The sequence below is a fragment of the Acanthaster planci genome, linkage group LG01 (assembly GCF_054643075.1).
Source record: "Acanthaster planci isolate LZ-2023a linkage group LG01, COTS_SCS, whole genome shotgun sequence".
NCBI classification, from domain to species: Eukaryota; Metazoa; Echinodermata; class Asteroidea; order Valvatida; family Acanthasteridae; genus Acanthaster; species Acanthaster planci.
In genome coordinates this window covers 16,748,321-16,774,673 of record NC_141777.1, presented here as the reverse complement: position 1 = coordinate 16,774,673, position 26,353 = coordinate 16,748,321, and the positions used below count along the sequence as shown (strand labels likewise).

The 26,353-nt window shown below is 40.9% G+C and overlaps 1 protein-coding gene across 11 annotated transcripts in view; it reads left to right on the top strand.

Moving 5' to 3' along the window:
* Window positions 1-26,143, top strand: part of lrrc9 (leucine rich repeat containing 9) — a 286,106-nt gene extending 259,963 nt beyond the window's left edge. For all 11 annotated transcript variants that reach the window (XM_087133796.1, XM_087133801.1, XM_087133790.1 and 8 more), the window contains 2 exons: window positions 14,787-14,979; window positions 19,340-26,143. In XM_087133796.1, the coding sequence (XP_086989922.1) occupies window positions 14,787-14,979; window positions 19,340-19,548 (402 nt within the window). In that variant the 3' untranslated portion in view covers window positions 19,549-26,143. The remainder of the gene's footprint in view (window positions 1-14,786; window positions 14,980-19,339) is intronic.
* Window positions 26,144-26,353: the final 210 nt, after the last annotated feature.

Genomic DNA, 26,353 nt, shown 5'->3' with positions numbered 1-26,353 from the left:
TTACCAGCATCGCACCACTTTTGAACACAATGTATTTTATTTTGTTTTCATTGTCTTCTGCAGGGAACCTCTGCTGCATTTCTAGATCTTGCAGAAAAAAAATCAACCATGAAAACTTAAGTTCACAAACAATACTATATTCAGTCATCCCCCAGCCACAGTCGCTTTTAAAATACATTGCAGTTCAATTTGCCACTCCTGAATTAATGGATATTGATTTTTGTTTGATTTAATATGTACACGTATAAAGAAGCTGCTTTCAATCAAACTTTTTTCATGGGACTTAATTATTGCCTCAATTAGAATAGATTATGTCCAGAGTTTCTTCGCGAGCTGGTATTGCTGATTCATTTACACCTAAAAGAAATTTTTAAACAAACAACTCAACAAAACAAACTCAAACACTAAATCATTTTAGAAACATTTCACCTTTATTTCCAGTTCCAACGTCGAATGCTCTACCGATCTGTTTTACAAAAAATAAACACAAATTATAATTTAAAAAATGGATTATACGGGGAACTGTTTATTATTTAGTCTCCAAAACATGATAGCTGACATTTCCAAAATGCGACATACGCCATTTTGTTCATCATTTCAATTCAGCCCCTCTCCTTTGCTATCCAGAATCATTTTCAACAGATTTAAGATTGTTAAATATATAACATGATGAATTACGCAGTACGTGCAGTTTAGAAGTAACTGCAGTCTCACCGTTTTATTGTTTTCAATTTCACAATCTTTTTGAAATATTCTGACGTTTTTCAAATGGATAAATGGCATTTGGGAAATAAAATCTTCACAACTGCGTTCTCACTTCGATTGCGACGTTTTCCTTAAACTCCTGTCTAATCCGTTTGCATCGCTCGTTGATTGCCTCAACAGTTTTACATTTATGGTCAGTGTACCAGTAATAAAAGTTTGGAAACTGCATTTTGGCCTGCTCAAAGATGCTATGTACGATCTCCCGATCAAGAGTTCCTGTTTTACATTTTTTGTTGTTTTGTCACGGGAGTTTCCGGTCACCTTTTTGCGGGCCAGTTCCTCTTTCGGGATCTCCCTCCCCATCAAGTTGAGGCACAGCAAATGGCCTCGGTCTGCATCAGATGCTTCCGGCTTCCTTTGCTTGACCTCCTTGAGAATGACCTTGTACTCCGACACCGAACGAACCATGTTTTCGTTGGCACCAAGAAGATATTCGTCTGGCTCCTTGCCTGGAACAAATCAAGGGTTGATGGCGTAGCATGAAGTTGGTGTTTCTTGGACTTGAAACTCTCGAACTGGAGGTGCAGGCTTAGGTTGACTGTCAGCTGACGGGGTCCAAGGTTCGACGACGATGTGGCAGGAGTGTTTGGGGTGCTGGCCACAGCTCCGTTGTCGATCTTTGCAGCTAGATGCTTGATTCCCTCATGGAAGCTCTCCTGTCTGTTCTCAAGGCAATCGAGCTGCACTTGGATCGATGTCACCTTTGCCTGAACATCTCGCAAAATTTCAAGCATGAGTGGTAGAAGGTCAGCCTGCTGAGGCGAAAAGATAGCGGGCTGAGTACAGGACACAAGACGTTGGACTTCGTTGTCAATGTTGGCGCAAAGTTTGGTTCTCAGACCGGTTAGCGGAACATCATCATCAGATTCATCATTAGAATATTAACCTGTCATGGAAAATAAGCATAAAAATAAACTGGAGCTCTATATTCGTCTTCTAATGGAAAATAATGCTGACATCGATTTGCTATATTTATGAGCTGCTGCCATTGAACATTTTTTGCACTGGTAAAAAGTGGCACCTTCAACTAAAAAACATAGTACTTTGAAATTATGTAATTTACTTGCCAAAACATTTAGGAGGACGGGTATCCATCAAGCTTTCTCCAGTGCTGGTGTTCATTTTGAACAAGTACGTTGCGAATTTCACAGAATATTTTGGTCACAGGTCACAGTATGAGCAGTACATGTATTTGATGTGACAGTGAAGTGGGGAGGCAGTGCATTCATGAGACCCTGTTTGCTTCACTGAGCAACATTGCAGCCACTGATTGGTCAACAAGCTACACAAGCCACATTGCCCATAGCAACAACTATTCCCACAACGTCATTTGCAGTCAAGATGGAGCTCACTCCATCACACTGTTTGGTTTCGCCAGGAGCCCTGATTTTCAGCCCAATTACAACAGTCCTCTCCCCACCGCGGAAGCCAGTTGACTGTCCTGCATTTTCACCTCCTAAACATGTGACCCAATTGTCCAGAAAAAGGCTTTCTGATGGTCCTGCCTTCTCTGCTTAGGGTGCAATGCCTACAAAACGTGGAAGAAAGCCGTTTCATGAAAAGTTCCCGTCTCTTGTGCCAACAGTGGTCGACACACTTCAGGAACACGGCTTTGGCGCTCATCATCGACGATCAAAGACGTGGTCCTCAGTTGGGGTAACTGCACGTTGGTAAGTTGCCAAGAAAATCCCCGAGTTACACATCATTACCAGAAGTATCCAGCGGCTGCTCATCCCTCCTAATTGGCAACATATGGCGAGTCATCGATACCATGCACTCATTGATGCCAAGATCGGCATAAAACAAAATGATGTTGGTCTTCATCATCATGCGTCACATTACTGTCGTGCTACGGTAAATTATGCCCTTGAAATTGCCGCATTTTTCATCAATGAAGTTTCCATGTGGTCAGCGGATGACAAAAACAATCTTTTGGTAGGAAGTGGCCCTTGTGTCGACAGAAGAACGAGTTTCAAAACGTACTTCATGACCAACAATTCCATGCACTATCCTGATCACAACTTTGCAACAGGCTACAAAATCATACCAAGTGGTTGTATGCAACTTCTCAATCAGCCATCTTCATCATCAAGTCGAAAGCGATCAAAATCGGTTAGCCTTACGAGATCTGGAACATGTTTTGATGCCCCAGACTATGAAGATCCACTTCTGTGCCGCTCTCCACCAGCATCAAGATATCGCCATGACAGCCTAGGCCGTCTTCACTTCCAGTATCCAAGAACAGGGCCCCTGACTGTTTGCTTACAAGGAAACAAATTCTCTAGAGCATCAGTGTGCAATCACTATGCTGATCTCCTCCCCTTGCTGAGAGATGTCCGGGAGAGAGATGGCAAGAACGCTGCCTTCATTGTATCGGATAATGGTCCTGATTGGAAGAAAAGCAGTTTGAAGGTGATCATGATGATGGGGCGACTCTGGCAGGATCTCGGACTGGTTTATCTCTGCATAGTGTCATACGCACTTGGGGACAGTAGATTCAACATGATTGAGCACAGTTGAGTGCCAATGACGATGTGGCTCAGCGGTCTACTGTTATCCGACAAAGTCCCTAGGGAGGACAAAATGCCATCAGAACAGACATCACTGTCAGAAGCTGAAAAAAGGAGGAAGGAGGCAGTTATCCTAGACACTGCCATCGATGATGTGCAGCGTTGCCTGCAAGGTAGATCATTTAACAGCTTCCCAGTGTCGACTGTTGCAGTGAAGTCATCAGCAAAACCCCCCACACTGACGAAGCTGAGATCGACAACTTGACGGATGCCAGCACAACTAAAATTAAGAACGATGATACATTATCCGCCCTTGCAGATGAATATCGGTTTCTAGTAAAGCATTCCATTCAGCGTTCCTATCAGCTGGAGTTCGCCAAATGTACAGATAGCTGGTGCCAGCACTGTTCCAGAAAACCCATCCACGCCGATGAAATTTCTTCGCTCATTTGGCGGAGGATGTGCTCTGACACCGGTGCCTTCAGAAAAAATTCCAGGCCATTTCCAAACATGGCAAGAGGCAGCAGCAAATGCAGTGCAACGACAGCACAGGCAAGCTTGTCTTGATGAAGGACTTGAATCTACAGTCAAGGGAGATCGTGTATGTAGGCAAGGCTTCAAGGTTTTCCAGAGTGGGGTAGACCGTGATCGACACATGCTGAGTGTGACATGTTGGAAAGCATCTAAAGGGTGACTTTCTACCATCAACGGAATTGTAGACTAACTACGACGTTCAAGTTATGTGACGCCTGCTTATAGTGTGAGAAAATATACTTTTTTCCTTTTTGCCCAAACTGTCACGCCTATATTCGAGTGTAATGCATTAAGCCCATCATGCATGCAAACCTTCACTCGTATGTGCCTGAGTAGCAAACAGCAGTTCTGAGTCTGCACGAAGGGAAATAGACCTGTTCTTCTTTTTACTTTCTGTATCTACTCATTTATTTCCTTCTCTTTTACTGATGTGACAAGTGTAGTTGAGATTTTCCTTTAACTCTTCCAAAGACATGGTACAAAGGAAGATCTATACGAAAGTGAAGGGGCAACTTACCGAATATTATAACAAAAATTATGTGTTGACCTCTAGTCTCTTGATATTGCCCTTGTACAAAGGGCAATATCAACACCCTTGTACAAAATCTGTATGACTCGGGTCCTTAATTCAGGCATCTGATTATTTACAGGTTTATAATGTCAGAGCCGCTGAGAACTACCAGTAATATACATGCCCTCACACTGCATGCTCAGTCTTCTGACGCCACAAATGACCGACCGACTGCAGCACGGTCACATATAGTCAGCACATTGCTATTCACCAAGAAAAGGGCACTCACAGGCTTTTCTAGGGCCGAGTGTTGAGATATAACTAACAGCTGTGGAGAATAAAACATGCCGACCGACTATTATGTGGCGCTAGAGTATGGCCTTTGACAGCTAAATAAAACCGGCGCACCAAGATGCGCCAATTCCCGCAATAATTGTCATCGTATTACCCTATATTTCAGCCGGATTTAGTAGCATCATACGGGAGCCGATGCTCTCAAATTGTTATTACTGATCATGCTGCTATGGAGGGCTAAATCGCCATTATAAGCTAACAGTTATGTCCATGTTTAGGATTGCCTAAGACCCATTTTATGCACTCTGCGGCCTATATAACGTGGTGTTTCTGCACACCGCGCCAGCTCCCCAAAACAATGTCATTGCTTATCACTTTGAGTAGGGGTGAACCCTTGAATCTAGTAAGGTCTAGACGCCACATGGTATAGGTTCTCAATACCCATATGACACATCTTTTCCGAATTGAAAGTTGTGTGTAAAATGCTTCAAGCCTCCATGTCTGATCTTAGTTTGGATACCAGATCCAGTGTACCTCACGAATCAGCCAATGTCCCCGTGACCAGGACTGGAGGAATTCCTCCAGTTTTCCAGAAGTAGCCGAAATATTCCGAAGTCATCCCCTCTACATTCTGCATGTTCGGATGGTACCGTTGATGTTCAATTATTCCTGGCCGGGTAGGTGGGCTTATTGAACGTAGACTGTCAACAGTCATGCATTGGCACATGTGTACAATTGAACAACAAAGTTACAAACAACTTATTTGTTGATGGGTGTGTATGTTGAAGGAATTTTGCTTTACAAGAATTGATCAACTAAAATAATTTTAAAATGCTTATGTAGGATTTTGAATTTTCTGAGATTTTTTCAAGTGTGCTTCTTTAGGGAACACCTAACTGCATCTGAACCCATTACGTAAGGGAATGAAATCGCAAACACCCGGGCTCTCAACTTGTGACCTCTGACCCTTGCGTCATATCTCTTTATATCCATGGGTGATGCCTGACCAAAGATTCTTTATCAAGGGTCGTCAGGGAATCTTTGGGTAGGGAACCAGACTAGTCTGATCTTCATGTGACATTCGCTTTTTGTTGCTGGTGGTCATATCAAAGCTATGCTGGACACTACTGCAAGTCTCATGCAAAAACGTTCGGTAGTGTTCATAACTATAGACAGGAGCTTTGCCCAACACCATAAAAGCCGACACCCTTCCAATACTACTTGGCTGATACTTTCCAACTAAAGGTCTGTTAAAAATCTATTTAGGCCTATAGTCTGGTCCGAACGCTTCTCTGATTTCACACTGTGGCGGGGGTCTCCCTACCAAATTTAAGATAATTAGGATCGGTCTAAATCCTGAGAAAATATTGCTGATCTTCCCCAAACCCAAGCTTTCCAAAGACGAGGGATCACTCAGAGTGACCCCAAAGCAAAGGAGCAAGTCCATCTTGGAAGGAGTATACCGCCAATGAAGACTGATTGTGATTTCTCCCTGCGAGCAACACAAATGAACCTGCAAGAAATACCTCTGGACAACAAATATGATGGTTTATTCAACAATAATCATGAACTATACAGTGATGACTGGGACTAATTGATTGGGTAAAATATCATTTCCAGCGTCCTTTGATGGGACCATAAAATAGAAATGTTTTACAACATCCCCGAAATTGCACAATTGGGTTTCAATTAATCCTGATTTCAAATTTTGTTCTTCAATTTTAACCTATATTTCGGAGTTTCTGGTTTTTATACTAATGAAATTTGCATATTCATGAGCAAAACTATGATGTCACCCAAGGCACTGAATCTCAATGTTGCACTAATTTGTGCACAGAAAATTTCTGGATATTTTAAATGCTGCTATTGTAGATTTCATTCCTTTGGCGGTTTATTGTATATGGCAATAAGCCAGCAAGCAACCTTTCCACTATAACGCTTTCAGATAGCAAATTTGGGGTTCACATGCCGAACAGGAAAACTTCCATGCAAACTAAACCATGTGTGCCAGGATTTACATCAAAGCAAAAGCCCTGCCACTTGTCTAGAAATGGTTGGTTAATTTTTTGTGTTTAAAACGTGCACTTTTTGGTTCACACTACTCAAAAGAGGGATGTCAAGCAGTCTTCATACACTGAAGAAAGGTACAGAGATATGAGATACACAGAAGTGCTTCTAAGAAAAAAGTCAGTTCATGAATGTTGGAAGGCAACCTAGCTACTGCTTGCAGTATGCACATAGAATTTACAATGCACTCCCACGTAAACAATGCACGACAATATGTCATCAATGTAGAGCAATGTAACCAATGCACAACAGTACAAGAAGAGCACTAGGTTGTGACCAGCCTTCAATGCGCTGCCAAAGCAGTAGACCCTACATGTATTCATGCAACAAAGTAATTAGTTATGTACTGAAGTGTCAGCTAATGCACTCCCACATCAACAGTGCTCTCTTCAACAAGCGATGCTGCACCATCCTTACCAAGAGTGTACCTTCTTATGCCCCACTACTGCAGTCTAGCATCAGCATCGCACGGAAGACCACTGGGGACCGTGAGTGCATTAGCATTGCAAAGCATGGCCTAGGTACAGTCACGGTCTGCACACTTAGCCCAAATAAGTAAGCACTACACAGAATATACGGCGTAGTCAACACATTCCCTTTCTTAACGCTGTCCACTGTTGAACTTTTGAGTACCATTATTTTAATGACCTTCTATAGCCATGTGCACCCTGCACACAAAAGCATGCTTATGTACGTAATACAACTACAGGCCAGATTTACCAATCGCGAACATGCATTCACACAATATCATGAAAGCTTAAATCCTCCCTTCCAGCCAGTACCAAAGGAGTTATTCCCCTCCAGCACGGCTGGATTACAAAACACTTCCATCCGACCTTTGCCTAACCATGTCGCTTTAGTGTCATAGGGTATTCCCTCCTCTGGCACCTGTCTCAAAACTCTGAAAGCCATCTATGCCACTGCCTTTACATTCCAACTTGGAGTAACAATTCTTTGCAATTCTCCCAAAAATATATACGTGCACCTGTTATGACGCAAACAGATGGATGTATTGTAACTGACGTGGTTGCAGTCTGCGCCAAAATGGCTGCATCAAGCCGGAGACTCCCCAAAAACCTATTACAAATGATTGCTTGGCCAAATGACCAAATGAATGGCTAACTGAGCATCCCCGAGTGAACATATAAGCCTACTACCTATATCAACATTATTGATTCCATTTGGCATGGCGGTCATTTCCGTGTCTTGTAGGCCACTCTGATTTGGCCGACAACTTTGGTGACCAATTTAAGGTTGCATAGAGAATCAATCCGTACAAATTTCGAGCAGTCTCATACTTGCTTTAATTATGTGCTGAATGTTTTTGTTTTGTGCAATGCTGCACTTTCTCTTATATTCGACAATACCTGAATTATCCTCTATTCTCCCGGATACTGCATGCCTCAACTCCATATACCTATCGCCTTCCCCCACCTTTCACTTGACTGGCTATTCATTGCCTGTTTCCATAACTAAGAGGCTCATTCCCCTTTTATTTTGCTCCTGTCAATTGGCAAGTTACTTTAAGCATGCTTTCACAGTGAACAAGGCTCATTCCCCTTTTACCCTGCTCCTCTCTGTCAAGAGGCAAGCCACTCTTTGCCTTCATTGATATAGCCAAGGCACAAATGCTTGACCTACTCGCATAGTTTGTGCGTATGCGCCCTGAATGGCACTAAGGCCAGTAGCCAGCAAAATGGCTTTTACTAAGGCCTAAAATTGACCCCCAAAAGCAATTGATTTACATGACGTTCAGATGTCGTTGCTTCCCCTTATTTTCATAACGTCAAATTTTTGCCATTTTTTGCCTGTCCTTATCACATACCTTTCAAAGTAATGGAGTCAGAGATTTAGAAAAGAAGCCAACATTCAGCGGGAATTTCCAGTTTTGCCAGGCTTTACCTGACTTTTCTATGCTTCAGCCTTTCATTTGGTGAGTCCATCTTTGCTTTGCTTCATGACAGCGAAGGGGGTTGTTCCCCTTTCAACCAGTACCATCAAAGTAATGGAGTCAGAGATTTGGAAGAGAAGCTAGCATTTTAGAGGGCATTTCCCAGTTTTGCTGGGATTTCCCGAGACTTTCCCTGCTCCAGCCTTTCCTTTGGCAAGCTCATGTTTGGTTTTCATTATTATAGCCAGGGACTTATTCCTCTCTCAACCAGGCTTTTTGCTTTCTCGCGGAGCCAAACTTTAATTTGTTCTCCCTCTTGGACTAATGGGGGCTCTTTCACCCCTCACCTGCTCCTGCCTTTTCGCTGAGCCAATCTTTGATTACTTTCATAGCTAAAGGGCTCCTCCTCTGTTAACATAATTATACATATTCGCAGACATATATAGATATAATTTCCATGCAACAGTATTTGTGTCTGTTTCAAGACTCCTTTTTGGGAAGAGGGGGGGTTAAAACTGTTTCAAAGGCATAAAGCTAAATGATTGTCATCCATTGCACCTATGCCTGGTCCCTTGTACTTCTTGTACACATTCCATAAGGGCTCACTTCGGTGCAATGTTAACGGCGGGAGATTCCCCCCCCCCTTTTTTTTTAATACACGGAACCCATCCTAGGTGAGTGAGGAAGTGTTTCGGTGTCTTTCTGTGAGCCGTTGGAAACTTGTGTGTTCAGTGGTTACACTATAACATTAAACCAGCAACTAGATTCACCAAATTTAAAATACAAGGAAATGTTTCATCCTTTAATGAACTTTAACAATAACAACATTGACAATTAATCAAAGGATATGGCCAGTGGTGCTTTGAGATATCAAATAAAAAAATATGCACGCAGAAGAAAAAACTCTTCAACTGGTTTAGCTGCAGTTCTGACTCTGATAACAGTCAGTGTCCAAACACTAGGGAGGCTTGAGAATCCACAATTCGGTTCACATTCTGCAGAATTCCTCGTCAACTCGGGTGGTGCTGCTGGTGCTCAAGTCCCACTTGGAGGATCCCTTGCAATCTGCTTGGTGGTTCCTCATGTGAACTCCGGTACTGCAATGTAGATCTGGTCCACACAAATTGAACTGCATAGCCTGGCCTGTGATTCCTGCTGACCAGGGTTCAGGTCTGAGGGCAGAGGTCCCCTGGCCTGTGATTCCTGCTGACCACGGTTCAGGTCTGAGGGCAGAGGTCAATGGCCTATCTAGAGTGGCCTCCCACTCATATCAGCTACAGTTCAACTTGACTGCCACCAGCCAGTGATTTGATGTCTTGTGGGAACTCCGCACTACACTATAATATTGTTCTACACCTATGATGTAGGTCAACAACCCTTGCAATCACAATCTGAGAGTGTAAACCGAGAGAAGAGCTAGAGTACAATAAATAAAAGCACCCTCCAAACCATTCAGCACTTTAATATTCTGCTGAATCAAATGTATTTCTGTAGACACATAATACTGCATGAGTACACACTTGCAGTATTAGCCATGTCTGCATATCAGTAATGTAACCCTGGTACTCCCATGCACGTATACATATGGACCTAACACAAAACTCCATGTCAGGTAATACATGTATGTAATAATTTGACCCAATTTTAGCCGAAAAATTATGGAAAGATCTTAATATGGAAACACTTAAATCCCCCTCATATGTCAAACAAATTAAGCATTTAGTTACCTTCACTTTTGTTTATAGTAAATATGGCACAATCAACAATAATACTGATTTATGAAGTGTTACATGAAAAGTACATAAATGCAACTGGTACGTGAAATACATGTAAAAGGTCTGCAACTACACACGTGACTATAACCTCATTGAAATGCACGGTGAATTCTATGATTATTTCCTATTCCCAAATATGATACGCATGTTTGTGTTACCCTTATTTATACTGGGTATGCTTTTAAGCTTACCTGAGAGCCACAGGCTTAATTGGATCAAGAATAATTACTGTAGCTTTATATCGGCAAAACTTTGGCGTAACAAGATGAAATCACATGAAGAACATGGCATCAAGCAAGTGAGTGATTGAACAGGGGCACTGTCCCACTCATCACATGAGGGCGCTATACCATTTTGAAGCGGGCTACATTTCAATCAAATATTAGCCACAAAACCCTAAGAAAACAACACCAACAAATAAAAGCAAGGATGTGGGGACCAAAAGTGAGTTTTTAATTTGTGTCCGCAAGATCATATTCAATGAGCTGAAAACCACAATGCCCTTTTAACTTTGCCCTCTGACACCTGAAGCTGGATCCCCCACTTAAGCCCACTTCTTGCAGAAACATTGCCTTTCACTTCTTCCTTTCGGGCTTATCCCTTGAATCTTTTTCGAAAAGTATTTTGATTTATATCGCAACTGGTGTATCCGTTGCCCTGTATGCCAAAATAGCCCTTCACCTTATTTTATAAACCTCAGCCACACCTTTTTGTGGGCGGCCAAAACAACATCTGTCATCATTTTACCATGTATAGCTGTGATGTTGCAAAAGACTCGTTTCTTGAGGCCATTGTTTCCCAAACTCCTTGTAACTTCCAGGTCAAAACTGAAACTTTTTAAATTGGGTCAGTGCCACAAATTGCACACCCTGCCTGGAGTCACCCTCCTTGAATATCAACGGGCTGATCTGGTCATGTGGGCCTATTGCCCACAATTTGCTATCGAGCTGTACTGTGCAAAGTTGCTCACTGTCTTTTAAATTTCTCCTCACCTCATTTAGTCGCCAAATAACCGATCACTGTGAGCTATCTTATAATAACCCCATTATCATAGCTTCTTGGTCAAACTATACCAAAATAGCATTTTAGCCAGAGTATTTGCGACTAATGCCAATTCCATCCTTTGTATTTCTCAATGTCGGCTCACGCTCAGAACCATGGTGCATAACACCATTAAGCACTTAAAGGCTGTCTAGCACCAACATGTATTGTCAGATGTCTAACCAAGGGGCCTGTCTATCTATTTGCTAATTCCCATTTCTCGTAATACCCCATTATTGTTCTGTCGTGACCCCCCAAAACACTAATTCACATATGTGCGTCAATGTTTTCAGAAGATTTTGCAAGGGTATCCAACCTGTGACCACGTTCATAAAAGTATAGCACCGAGGCTTTCTCATAGGTCTAAATGAAAATCTTCCCACTCCCAATCGGCCCGAACCGAGCATCACAAAATGGCGTGTGTGCTTGCAACAATGTCACTGAAGTCTGAATGGTCCTAGCAAACTGAGGAATTCGATTTATAATTCATGCGCATTTAATACCTAAAGAATGCACACTATGATGCTAAAATGGTCAAAATGTTCCTTCACTGAGCCTGTAAAGGCTGCAAACCCTAGCCGTTTAGGTCTACATTCCATGTTTGTTATTATGTTAATAAGGGCGTTCCATCAGAGACTTTATTCGCCCTGAGCATTTCCTGCCATCTGCCCTAAATCCATCCGTCTTGAATTAAAGGAGCACCATCGGGGTAATCCCGACCAGGTCCTTCACTTTGTGTGATATTTTACACATAACATGAATTATCTTTACGTAACAAGCCATTAAACAGGGTCATCTCCTAATAAAACGAAACATGGAAAATGTGTTTATGTCATCTTTGATAGGTCTGCTGTGCTGCCCAGCACAACTTGCAAAACCTTGTTGGGCCACCGAATGCCTGCACACATAGGACTACTACAGTCGATTTTCATACTACTCCTTGCTTATTAATTTTAAGACCTCTCCCACAAGGAAGCTTCCATGATGAATGCAATCTCAGGCTAGGGTGGTGGGTTCCTATATGCCTGGTATGTGACAAAAGAACATACATGCCCATGGACATCTACAGAGTCAATATTCACCGAAATATAAGGCTCTATTTGTCGGGCCGCTGACATTGTCGCACCCACCAATTTTAACAGCCACTCCCCTCGCAGAAGGCAAAAAGCAAGCCAAATCAATGAAACTTGTAGAATATTGTAAATACTGAAACGCCCCAGGAGATGGAAGGGGGTCTAACCATGGTCTAAATGCTTTGCTCCTGGGGCGTTTGAATGCAAAGACCAAAATGGGGTTAGGATATCTCCTACCTGTTCTCTCTGGATTTAGATAAACCTTCCCTCCAACCACCAACTCTACCTCCACCACAATGGGAGAATGAACCATTGACCCCATCCACAAAGCCTTTCCTTAGCGTTTCCATTTAAAACTCTTGGCAAGCTGACCAATTTAGTAGGATCATGGAAACGGCATGAGTACAACTGGAGCGAATAGGAAACGTGTGCGACTGCAGAGCAACACAATTTCATACTGATGGCCTCTTGCGCCCTCACTCTCACAGCGATGCAAATAGTGCATCCTAAATTCATGACATCCATGGAACAGGAGTACCAGCATGTGAAATAATTTCAACAGAAAAACATGGTTTCAGTAGTCAGTAAGATACTGCATTAACTATTAAATTAATGAAAATCTAGATGAGTTTACAGTGGTATGACTATGGTCAAGAAGTCTGGTGTCAAGAGGCACTGATTCTTTACTGCTGTTTGGCCTTTTTCATCTAATCAAATCCCTAAGGGATTAAAGGGAAAATACAAGTTGCTTAATAGAATCCTTGAGTTCAACAGGAGTTCAAGCTCTCTACTCAGGCTTTCTGATAAAAGTGGATTTGTAGTAGTTTTCAGGAACTTCTTGGCTGGTCTATCTATGCCAATGATAAATAGATCATAGATGAACCGGGATGGTCCTTTCCCTCGATCTAAAGTGCAAAAGATTGATTGATCGTAGTCCTTGTGTTGTGAATTATTTCAAATCTCAGAAGACAACATAATAGACAAAAGTAAAGTTATGAGAAAGGAACACTGGAATGAATAAAAATTGAAATCAAGGAGTTTTAGCAAAGAAGAAATTAGGATTATTTTAAAATACAAAATTAACACACATGCGTATCAAGCTAAATGGACTATTGGGAGAAAAAGAACAATACATTATAAGTTAAGTAAATTATGAATCTTGATCACTGTGAGAAGGGGTGGAATCCTGATTTTGAGGGTTGCTGTTAATGAAAAGTTTGACCATGCTTTCTGCGGACCAATCCCACACAGCAGTATCAGTGTCCCTGTGAGGCTGAGAAAATGGCATCTTGAAGATAAATCAGAGTGATTTTACAGCTATCATCCATTAGACACACAGGCTTGTTTGGGAAACATTGGAATCTTTCATTACAAAAGATAGGGTGAATATTGGTTTCTAGCTCTTCAATCCGCCAGAAAGGAAATTGTGATTGTAACCTACAGGCTAATGACCCATTCATGGCCCTTGGAAGGCAGAAAACAGATGGCTACATTTACTTTGCCATCAAAAAGCAGAAAAGTAGGATTCATGGTTGTAGTCCAAACGTTTGATCTACTTATGTGCTGGCCCAAAAGGAGAAAAGCAGATGGCCACTTTTTGGCTGCCTTAGTAAACTCTGCTTTTTTGGTACTCCAGTAGCAGCAAAGTAGAATGAACACTAGTCAAAACATTCAATCCACTTTTCTGCTTTTATGACAGGCAATCACTTTTCAGCCCCCAGCAAATAGAGGAAATGTAAAATCTCTTTTTCTGGTAGCAGAATAGCAAAAAAGCAATAATAGCAAAATGCATTTTCTAAGTCTGTTCTGATAGCAGAAAATCAGATGGCTACTTTTTGTCCTCCGTAAGTTGTTGCCCTCTATATTTTATTTCCATGGACAGATTCTTCCCCTCCCCAGAACTCAGTTGTCCCATGTCTAATATTCTTTGAATTTGGCATGCATGTACACACACTCATTGTCAGTACAAAGGTGAAGTTTCAATTCAATCCAACATATGGCTTTGTTGTGGCCTAATGAAGTTCAAGGCCACATGTGCTAGCCTGCATGTGTCAAGTAGATCAATGAAAAAGGTCTCAGAAAATGGGCACTGTGCAAGAATGCTACACTCAAATTTCACAAATTGATGTCAAAATGACCAAGATTTTAAAAAAAAATCTCCTGAAGCCTGGGCACATGAAAAAAAGCCTGTGACACTATCGGAAAAAAGTCAAGGGGTGACAGATTCCGCCCCTCCTATGCTCTTGCAGGGTTGAAGTATACAGTAAAAGTTTTTGATCACCTATGACCTTACCAAAATTTGTTCTTGTTTGTCTATACATGTAGCCTTCAACCTCGGGGACTTCCACACAGGAAACAAGCTTGCCAGGTATTTCACCATACAAAAACCAGGCAGCCCCAGTAAAAATCACAAATGTACAGCTCCAAGGGGCATCAATGGACAGATTCAATTGGGGCCAGCCTACCCAGCATTCAACAGTCGAAGAGCAAATGGGGTACCCACAAGACAGTTTGAGAGGTAGGAATCTTGCTTTTCAGTAAATTCCTATGGTACAATAACGTCTCTCAATTTGTCATCGTATCTTGAAAGGTTTGCTGTTTGGGACTGTAAGCTAGACCATTTTAGTGAAGTTGTTTATTGAAGTATTAAGTCATCCTTAAAGGGTTGATTTGCCAGAGGCTGACATGAAAATTCTCTAATTTTGAAATACTTGTTTTGGATGTTAAATTATTTCTCGCTAGAATAAAATTAAACAATTTAAATAGATAAGCATTTCCTCGACAGAAGGTATTTTAGGATAAAAAGAATCTGTAAGAATTACAATCACATGACAAATTATAAGGCAAATTGTAATGACCTCAACCTTTCAGCAAGTGAAAAACGGGGACTCTTAGTGTTAATAAGTATTTAATTGACTTTATAATAGGCAATTGCAAAAAAATGAAAATGGCATTATAGCGACTTATTTTCATCAAATTTCACTTATTAATTTCTAGGTTGTGTGAACGCTCTTGCGCAAGAACGGTATTAAGGCAGAAAAATCATGCCTGCCTTACTAAACAGGCTGCCCTTCTTTGTTTAGTTTACAGACCTCGTGTGCACTTGAGAACAAAAGAAATCGACATAATTTAGAGTTTAGATGAACTGGCACACATTTGCACATTGTATCCACCTTTCTGAAATACAGTTTGGAAGCATCGCTGAGATTTCGTATTGTTAACACAACTTGGTAACTGTACACATAGGCATGTTGGGCAGGTTAAATACCAAGTGCACGTGTCATTAGTGTGGAGGGACTGTCTGGTACAGTTTGACATTTGCGACAAAAATGGCAAAAGGTCACACAAATATGTATAAAAATTATAAAAATATGAATAGGAATGAGGTGTAGGGTAAAATGTATGGCACAAGATGACCTAGGGATGAATGGCAATAGGATAAGGTCGGAAAGTGGGGTACAAGATGATCTTGTCTATGGGATAAAATATGAATAAGGTATATCACAGGGGTAAAAATTTTTGGTACAATTTTACCTTTCTTATGAAATGATCGATGGTCATGAGACGATGATTCATAGGTGGTGTGATGTCATGGAAAAATCCCAAGTGGCCTTCAGGGAGGTCCTAAGGTAATCAAGGTGTAGGAAGCGATAGGGCGCCCTCTCTCCTTTAGTGTCCAAGGATTAAAGTCGGACCAACACTTACTTCCAACGTATACAATATGATCATTAACACAATAGTCAGCCAACACAGCCCACCCACTACGTACAGTCAATTGTCTAGGAATTATCTGTATCATTACCTGGCAGCACGTACGACCCTTTATTTAGGGATCATCGCTTCCTACTCCTTGATTACCTTGCCATATTTATGTGGCTTTTTGCTATTTTGTCACAAAGGTCAAACTGTACCAGACAGTTCCCCTACACTACTCATGTTGCCTGCTGCTCATGTTCTACAACATGCGAATCCCCTCTTATTTTGTGTACACACAGAGTCGACGGAGTCTGTAGAGATGGACCATTTGTTGAACTTGGCAGCTGTGCATTGCCTGTTGTGGTAGTAAATACTCCTCAGTGTGTTAGCCCTAGAGTGTGGAAAAATGTGAGGTTGCCTTTAAAAAACAACATAGAAATACCGTTCAAATGACTCTTGTTACGTGCGGAGAACGCACGGCAGAAGAAAAATCAAAAGACGGGAACCAGGACACTAAAACATACGAGCAAAGAACAATAAAGGAGCTAATTTGGAATAACATTTAATTATAAACTTAAATCAGCAAAGCAGTAGATTAAAACAAAGTAAATCTAGTGGTTTGCTGCAACTTAAACTTCTCATGCAAGAACACTGTGAATTTGAACAGTCAAAAGCATAAAAGGAAATTATTTACATTAGCACAACCAAGCACAATTAATTACAATGAAAATTAGCAAGCCGGCAAAAACATATTAATACGCAAAGAGGCAAATTATATTCGGCTGAGTATAATTACCTTAAGCAGCCAACACAAGAGAAGCACCTCTACACTCCGCGCCATAACAGCCCAGTTCAGACAGGTACATGTAGGTCAGTGTCGATCCCCGAGATTCGGCTTCCACATGGAGCCACGACACTCCAGGGTCCACGGTCCCTCAGCGGTGTCAGCCTTGGCCACGGTCCAGCAGTAAAGAAAAGACGACAAGGAGGTGCTGACCCAACGCTGGCTATTTCGGAATGCACATGCTAAAAGCATATAGGCATTGACTGAGAGCAAAATCAATGACTACGGAGTCTTTTAGGTTTTTTGGAACATGCGTAAATTCCACGCGTACCTTTTCAGGGAGACACAAAAGGATTTGGATCAACTGGGATCATAACACTCTTGCAAATCAGTAGCGTGTGGCTGTGTACATGTATATCACAATTTGGCTTCTTTTTCTTGCCTTTTCAAAATTTGTCATTTTTGGCTCATAATAACATTGTCTGTTGATGGAAAACTATGTGAAACCAAAGGTATATCCATGTAAGGTATATATAGTTATTAGAACATACATGTAGTATATGAATTTTAACTTGGTATGTTGGTTGATCTTTGTGTCCTCTGAAAGTATTTTGATTTGGGGCCCTTTAGGTGAAGGGTCAAGAGCGTTAAAAAAAGGAACTTGAGATCTTATACTCTATTACTAAAGTTTGCTAATCCAGCCGCATTTGAAAAGACGCCACTCGCATTCACTTGGGACAAAGGAAATTAAGCAACACCTCACAATTCTGGGCTCTCTTTACAGGACAGCAGGCCCGGCTGAAATATTCAGGAGTCAATGAAGGTTAAACTGTCCGCTTAGAGTAGCAACCAAACGGTCATTCGTTTGGGTGTAAACATCCATTAAATGAAATGATGAATTTTTAAAGAATTTTCAAAACTGAAAATCTTGAAAATCGCCCATATGTGTGCACTGCATTTTTAACCACTTGCTGCCGGGTGTTTTTTTTAACCATTATATGTGCCTGCCAGGCTGTTTTTCATATTTTCGTTCTTCAAAAATTCATATCCTTTTTTGAAGTGTAACCCCCATAGAATGACTGTCTTGTGCGAGTCTAGCCCCACTAGTAACCTCCATTGACCCGTCGGTTTTGCAGCCACGCTCTGTATAAGGCCCCCTTGGTGTAGTGTTGCATAGCTTTGCGATGCCCATCATTATGCAAAGGCCCAGAAAGGCCTTCAGTTCTCTAGTGTTCAGATCAGTCCGTGATCGCATGTGCACTGATGTCGTAGTGGGCCTCTGCACGGCATACCGGTTGGTCTCTTGCTCTCTCTTGTTGTAGAGAACATTGTCAAAAAACAGCTCAAAGGCCTCACTGCATGTTGTGCTGCGATGCAGGCAGGGAACAACAGCACCACCATTGAAGCCGTAAAGCAGTGAAACCTTACTTCATGCAGTGTACTGTTTTCATCTGTCCACCGGAACGGTACAGCACTGCCGCTGATCAACGCGGGGGTCTGTGTAGGGGACTGTCCCTTGTGCTTGGTGTATACCGCCAAGGGCACATCACTGTCTATTTCTGTACTTGACTGTACTTGAGCAGGTGACGGCAGTGATGAAGAAGACGAGGAACCCTCGTCTGAACCGAGATAAAACTCACGTTCATCATTGGAAGAACAGGACTCCCTGGATATAACTTCAGCCATGTTGTCTGCGCTCTGATAACTCGAGACCCAATATGCACACAAATAGCCACTGCACGGCAATTTTATTCTAAAGTAGCATCGGGCCGAGCCCTGTCTTTCTACGTGGTAACGGTCAGCAGCTCCCGGGCCAGGTCATTCATGGGGCACACCTGCATAATGAGCCTGCTCAGCCTGTGCTTTGTTTTCAGTGATAATCCACTGTGAGCGCCCGGCAGCCTGAACAATAGCACTCTGCATAAACAATACACGGATTACGTCTGCTAATGGCCAGCACTCTGCACTGAAAGAAAACTGGGATTGATTTGCAGCTCCCGGCAGCTCGGTCTTTTAATGCAGGATTTTATAACTTCGGTCACCCCGGCAATGAAATAAAGCCCCATTTCTCCGGCCCCGGGCCAGCAACCCATTATTGCCTATGAGCAATTTATTTACCTCAGCTGATGGCCTAAACTTTTTTAACTGACAGCAACAAACTTTTTAAAAAATGCTCAGAACCTTTTTTCTTTTAATTAAACTTCCAATTTCAGATACCCCGGTCATGGATAGGCCTTAGCCTATGTGTCCGGTACCGGACACCCCGTCACGAAGTGGCTATAAGCACCCGGCAGCGTGTGATTAAGGAGGTTTTAGATGGGTTTTCAAAAATTCCCAGAAAGATAAGATTGTTAATAAATGAGAATACAGTCATTCATATATTTTCTTTTCCCATTAGCTCCAAACAGAAGGCAGCGTTCTGTGCCATCAGATACGACCATGTCCCCAACCACCAGTGGGGTGAGAGCAGTGCTGTCCAGCCACATTCAAGGTCATTCTAGGACCCAGTATCAACCTCAGCATCAAGTGCCATATGTACCTCATCAGGGACACTACCAAGGAGGTGCTTCTCGTGATGACGGAGGGGGTAAAGGTCTACTAAAATGAGTGGAGACATCACACGTCATGACTGTGCTGTTTTCTACCTGTGACTTAACTCAGACCATAGAAAAATGGCAAAATTGACAATGGCTCAAATTCTTCAGTTACATATATTCATGGCAATTTCTTGGCTTGTGTCCCCAGATTATAATAGGAAGCCAGGTTTGGTGCATCAATTTGAAAACATTTTGTGCGAACATGTTGCAGGTCACTTACATACTGTCTGCCAATTATCACTCACATGTCCTACTATTTATTAGCATAGTCTGTTGCTGCCTAATTGCCTCCTGTGATAGCGTTTTATCTGGAGATAGCACCCCATAATATTGGTGGTTTGTGATCATGGAATAAATCACAGGGAAGCCTTGGAACCAAGAGTAATATACTATCCAACAATAGCCATGCATAAGAGCCGATCACCTTATAAATGGTGCAAAGACATGTGTTTATCTACAGTGTCTATATGACACTGTTAATGATTTCCTCATGGCACAATTTAATCAAGGCCTATCTATTTCCTTTATAGGAAGCTCTCGTCTTGCAATAATGGCTGTTCTTGTAGGCTTTTTTGATGGATTACACCTTAAAACATCTTCACCAGGGTATGTTTATGAAATCATGCATTACTGCAATAACTATTCTGTTCTGATGACTATAAGGTCAAGCTCTGTTAGCCTTGACAGAGCCTCCCTTTGCCAACATCTCTCTACTACTCTTTACAGTAGACAGTTTTCAAGTCGCAGCAGCTACAGCCAGGAGATGTACAGAGTTGCCTGCCCTTACTATAGAACAAGGTCATATATGATGGGAATCACATGGAGTGTGGCTAGTCCCTCGTAAAATGATCCTGGCAAAGAAATAGCTGCCACAAAAGATGTTCTAGAGTTAAACACCATTTCTTTTATCAGAGATGACAACCTCTAATACCCCAAACTGAGCTCATAAGGGATGAGATTACTGAGCTGTTTATCATGACAGCTGAGCCTTTATTCAGGGGTATCATGGGGTACAATCTCATGGTGAATAGTCAGACATTCAAGGTTTCCACTCCAGATTTGCCGGTACATACACAAAACACTTCCCATGCTCATGACATGAGAGCAATGATGACAATATGGGCATTTTTTAAAAAAGGTATCCCTTTGCCAACTTCAGGTATAAAGCTGCTCTAAAAAAATGTCACCCTTCTTCTTATGCAATCTGAAGGACATTATGTGATCAGAAGGTCAAACAGGATTAGCAGCCCTCATGGCAGCCATGGCATCTCATCCCACCCACCAGGGTGGGTTGACTGACTCCAACAAGCAGTTGACTGGAACTGCACAGCAGTTATGTTTCTTTCTACCTAGTTTGATATTTGCCTACCTGTCAACTTCGGTGAGCACACAAGGAGGCATACATATTCAGTGCAAACATTGCTAAATATGATGGTGAACTGGAGGTAAAAGTATAGGCATGGTAACAGGGAAGGGAGTCCTGAAAGTGAACTCTCCCAAATCAAAGGTTATTTTGGAGTCCAGAGGGGACAATAACTGCCTTTGTTCCTTACATACAACTCAACTGGCTAGGTTTACCCAAGCGTCTGAGACAGAAAAAGGGAATGAAGGTACTATATGCGAGTACTTAATTTTTGGGTAGGCACTGTTTACAGTGGTATAAAACACTAGCAAATAGCAGGCTTAGGCTAAAACTATGCAAATATAATACGTTAAGTATTCCCCCCTCATGGAATGCTAAATTGTCTTTGGTTTGGGAGCTTCCATGGGTTCATTTACACTGGGAGTGGATAAATGGCAGTAAGGTGATCAGTTACTTTATTTAGAAAGCTGATTGATTTTACAAAGACACTGAAAAGACACTGTGTAATCTGTCCAGTCAGTGACCCCATTAGGTATAACACCACAGACAGGCACGGAGACTTTCTAAGCAACAGTGACCATGCTTCCATCATGTCTTTCATTCATTCTGTGGGAGCCATTGTTGTTGTTGTGAAAGTCTTTAACTTTATGACTTGCAAACAGAACACGTTTTTGCATTTTCTGTTTAAAATTAATGTACAATGTTACATGGCACACCATTTTCTGAATACAACTTCATGTTTCCACTAGTTGGTATACGGGCCCTTTCCTATATTCATTCACACACTCTCCATATTTTTTCTATCAATTATCAGATACATTCAGGTTGCTGATCTTTCAGAAGATTAATAGGGACTTTCTGGAAAAGTAATCCTCCCCTCGTTACTTTAAAAATGGGTATGAAAGGCAAGTACCAGTACACGCCCTTTCAGTTCCTTAAGAGAAACCAAAATGTCACAATCCCCCCTAGAAATCTATCCCTGCCATGCTCAGATATTGGTATGCAATAATTTCTCACACACTAAGTACCAGTGTATAAAATTTGTGTAAAATTAAAACCTGTGACCATGGAGAAGTGTTGGAATTTAGTCCTCACATCTGAGTCTAGAGCACTCCGAGTACTTTAGGTGCCAAATCCAGGGCTGAGTTCAAGTACATTGGTGACAAGTTTGAGTCCAAAGCACCAAACATGAGTACATCCAAGGCACAGTTTACATATTGACAAAAAAATAAACTTTATTTGTGTTTGTCAAGCATTTTTTTGGGTCAAAAACTATAGCCAAAAGATAAAAAATCATGGACAACTGGGTAGATGCCTAAGACAACTATTTAGGTTGAAGAGTGATGAAAATCATCCAACATTGTGTCTAAGAATTATAAAAATAAACAAATAAAGTGTGATACGTTAGAAAAATTGCATATTGGAAATCGCCAACAAATTCAACTATGAAAAGCTACAAGTGCAACAAAACCTTGGTCAGTGTTGGTCAATGCGGGAAATAATGCGACGCTCACGGAGCATAAGCTTGGCTCATATTAGCGCTCTAATTTCCATGGTAAGAGCTGCAGAGCAGAAAACTAGTCTAGCATGTACAATGTACTAGGAGCCTTCCTTGTACCCAGGGCACAGTAAGCATTCTGTATGTGTTAACAAGAGTGAAACTGCTGAGTCGTATTGTGTTGTGTTCAATGCAGTCTTCGCTCATCACCCAGCATCCAAAAATGCAATTGATAAAAAGTGAAGTACTCAAATGTTTTTCTCGAGTATAAGGGTCGAGTACCTAAGGGCCAAGTATGTATACAAAAAATCGTGTATTGACTATTAAGTTCAATTAATTTTCAAGTACTGAGTATGAGTACTCTTACACTGCAATGGAGTTCCTGTCTCTCACAAGCAGACTGTGTTTGAAATGGAAAGGCCATATTACATATCAGTATGATATGTAATATACTTACCACAGAGCACGTGTAGATATATTTTTGTACCTACATGTATATAGTCCAAGAGATCTTGACTACAAATAATAGTTTCTTTTATGTTGCTTTATGCTTTGCTTCAAGGATTTTGAAGACTTTCAATTTTCATGAGTGGATTTCAGACTTCCTGATTTGAAAAAGACAAAAATGCAAATGGACAAATGTTTAAACTCATTCTATTTACTTGGGAGAGTACTTTGTTTCCATTGCAGTCCTTGTAAATGCAACCTTATTGCTCTATTTTTATTCTTCCTTTTTTTTCATATGGTGGCTCTTAGGTTTTAGTCTGGAAGTGTGAGTAATAATGAGTAGGTTTGATGTCGTAGAAATAAACATCAATGGTATGGTTATTTTGCAATTTTAAATTGTATTTCATTGGGTGATATGGAGTTCTTGGCAGTAGGTGGGTGAGCAAAGTTTTCTTACGAATAATTTCAGTTATGAATTTTTGTGTCGACAGCTTCTTCCCAAAGTGAACTTGTCAGGAAAAGCATTGAAGTTTTTAACTTCACTTTTCAGTTTGATCAAAAAGCATATTCTAAACAGTTTTTATACATTAAATAGGAGTACACCGTTACTCAAAATTTGTTTCCAATTAAACCCCATTAGACCCTGTAAAAGTTTAAAAGGAAAAAAAAGTCATTGGCCAGGTGTGTTTCTAAAGTCCATTTGTTGGTCGTGTAAACCTTGAACAGTATTTGATCTTTGACATTTGATGACATTGATTATGTTGTTTTTGGACAGGGCCAGCTTTGACATTGCTAAAGGTTGTGTCAGTTCTTTTTGTAAACTTTCAGCGTCTGAAACCTACTGACATAATACTTGATTTAGTATTTGTAGTTGTGGCCATGGCCCAGATTTTGGGGCTGTGTGACGTTGTCCTTCTATAACTCTGTTTTGCTAGCCATATATGCAGGCACATCGGGTGGAGCAAATGCGTGTGCAATATGCAGTCATTTGTCCATTCGATTTGTCTAATTCTACCTGTGCCAGAAATGGGGAGGGGGATGATATGAAAATTTGAAAAGGGGGGGGACACAATATGACTCTATATAACAGTTGATGTTAATGATTTTATTGTACATTTGTATTCAGAATGCCGTATTTATGGCCTATTATTTTCTCCTTACTTGATGTTGAATACATTTTAGTTGTGGGAAGTCTGAAAATTCTTTAAATCTACTTATTTTCTCACCACAAAAAAGTAGCCATCATTCAGTAGCCCATCTCCCACCTCAAAAAGGGTATGGGGGATATCCCTGTCCCGGGTGATTTAGACCGATGAATTACACTGTTTTCGGGGATATAATGATTTTTTTCTGCTTAGGGGAGCACAGGGAAGATCCCAAAGATTCCCATTCCTGTTTTTTGTAAGGAGAAAGGTCTCTCTGTGAATATTCTTCATTTTTTCAGTTTCAAATAAATTTATGTAAATAAGTTTGAGGTATTTCTGCATTAATGACACATAATGGATACAAATATGGTGGCAATTCATTAAAGAAGACCTAGAAGAAAAATGTATAATCATTAATTAGAAACTTGGGGAATGAAATCAAAATAGAGTTTTAATTGTCAGTTTTTGACAAAAAAATTGTCTTTTTTTTATGATTGTTTCCTGCAAGTTCAGGACTAGACAAACCATCTTTTTTCAAAGAGGTTAAATTGTCCAATATCACGATTTTTTCAAATTGGTTTGGTCGGATTTGTTGGGGTGTTTGTGTGTGCTAGCCTTACATACCTAGTGTGGACTTGCAAACAAAAGATGTCCACACGATGCAGGAAAGGAAGACATCCACAGGACGTTTCCCCTTCTCTGAAAAAGAGGTTTAGGGGTATTTTGGGGTAGGGGTCATCTGTCATAAAAGGAAGAGTAGGTATGTACAGAAGGTATGTAAGGTAAGTGTATGGGGGTGTGCGCTTATACATAGGGCCTTGTGGGGTACCAGAACAATGGGAAGTACCCCACAAGGCCAGTTTTACAAGAACTTCACAAAACTGATATTTGGAAATAACTTGAAAAGGGGAAATTTTTGATAGGTAAAAATCTGTTGCAAATTGAAGTGTTTTATATAAGGGACATACAGTCGAAATTTCAACCCAGGAAAGTGAATTTGGGTTAAATTGGAGTGATTTGATTTTTTTGCGTGTTGTGTAGGAGTTTTGTACACGAGAACAAAGGAAATACCCCACAAGTATAGCTGTAAAAGGGTATATGCATGTATATACAACTTGGAGTAATTAGTTTTTACCAGAATTAAAATTAACAAATTTGTGTAATTATTAAATGATATTGCTGTTTGATCTAGCAATTTTGATGTTTTCATGTAAAAAGATGTAGTGCTGGTTGTGTTTCACTGTGTCTGCCCAGTGGATGTTTGGAAGTTTCCATATGAGTTTTTTGTTTTTGGTTTTCTTTCTTTCATTTGGCTTTTTTTGGGGGGGGCTGACATTTTTTAACATTTTGTCAAATATTTATTGTGTTATTGCAATTTAATTAATAGTTTCCTGTTATCGAGATTTCAAACTGTCATGTCAGCAGTACACCTTTTAAGTTGGTTTTTCCATGATTGTATCACTTAGTTTGTTTTATTCAATCATTGTGTGGAAGTGAGTACTTGAATGAGTTTTATTTTCTTGTCATCTGTATCCTGTATATTATGTAAGCTTCCTCTTCCAGAACTTCCACATTACAGTCATTCTCTTATCCGTAGCAAAAGGAAGAGGAAGAACTAGCAGAAATCAAGCCTTATCCACACCGCGCCAGGGGCATTTATTAATGTCAATGATGCTGGGACAGGATAATTTTAATTTTTTTCCTGCAACCAATCTCGCAACCGTTGGATGCAAGCGCATCAAAAAGCTGAAACAGTTACTCATACTTCGTAAAGTTGTCTGTGATGATCGAGATGTTTTCATAGCCTCCTTTAGATCTTTCTAACTTGAAGAAATCAATGCAGAGGAGGTGGAGATACCCTTCTCTGATATGATATGACCAAGATATTAGGCTTTTCTTTGCAGTAGATGACATTTGGCAGGTTTCAGATTTAACCCATGTTGACAAAGACATGCAAACAAGTTTGCAAAGTGCTCTATATGTTCATCAAACATTAAAGAGACTACTATGATGTCATCCTAATATAGGAGAACTGTTGAGTAATTTTGATCACCAAGGCAATATTAACCGCTGAAAAGTGGTAGGAGCATTTCGGAGGCCAAAAGGCATGTGACTACATTCATATAAACCATTAGGGTAGTATAAAATGCAATTTTGAGTTTGTCACTTTCTCCAACTTCCACTGGTGGTCAGTAACCTTATGTTAAGTCTGAAGTTGAGAACAGTGTGGCATTACATAGGGCATCTCGTAACTCTTCAATAAGGGGAAAGGGGAATGCATCAGGAATGGTGTTCCTGTTTAACTGTCGATAACACAGATTCTGAGAGAATTGCTTTTCTTGAGGCGTAGTAGTTCTCTGCT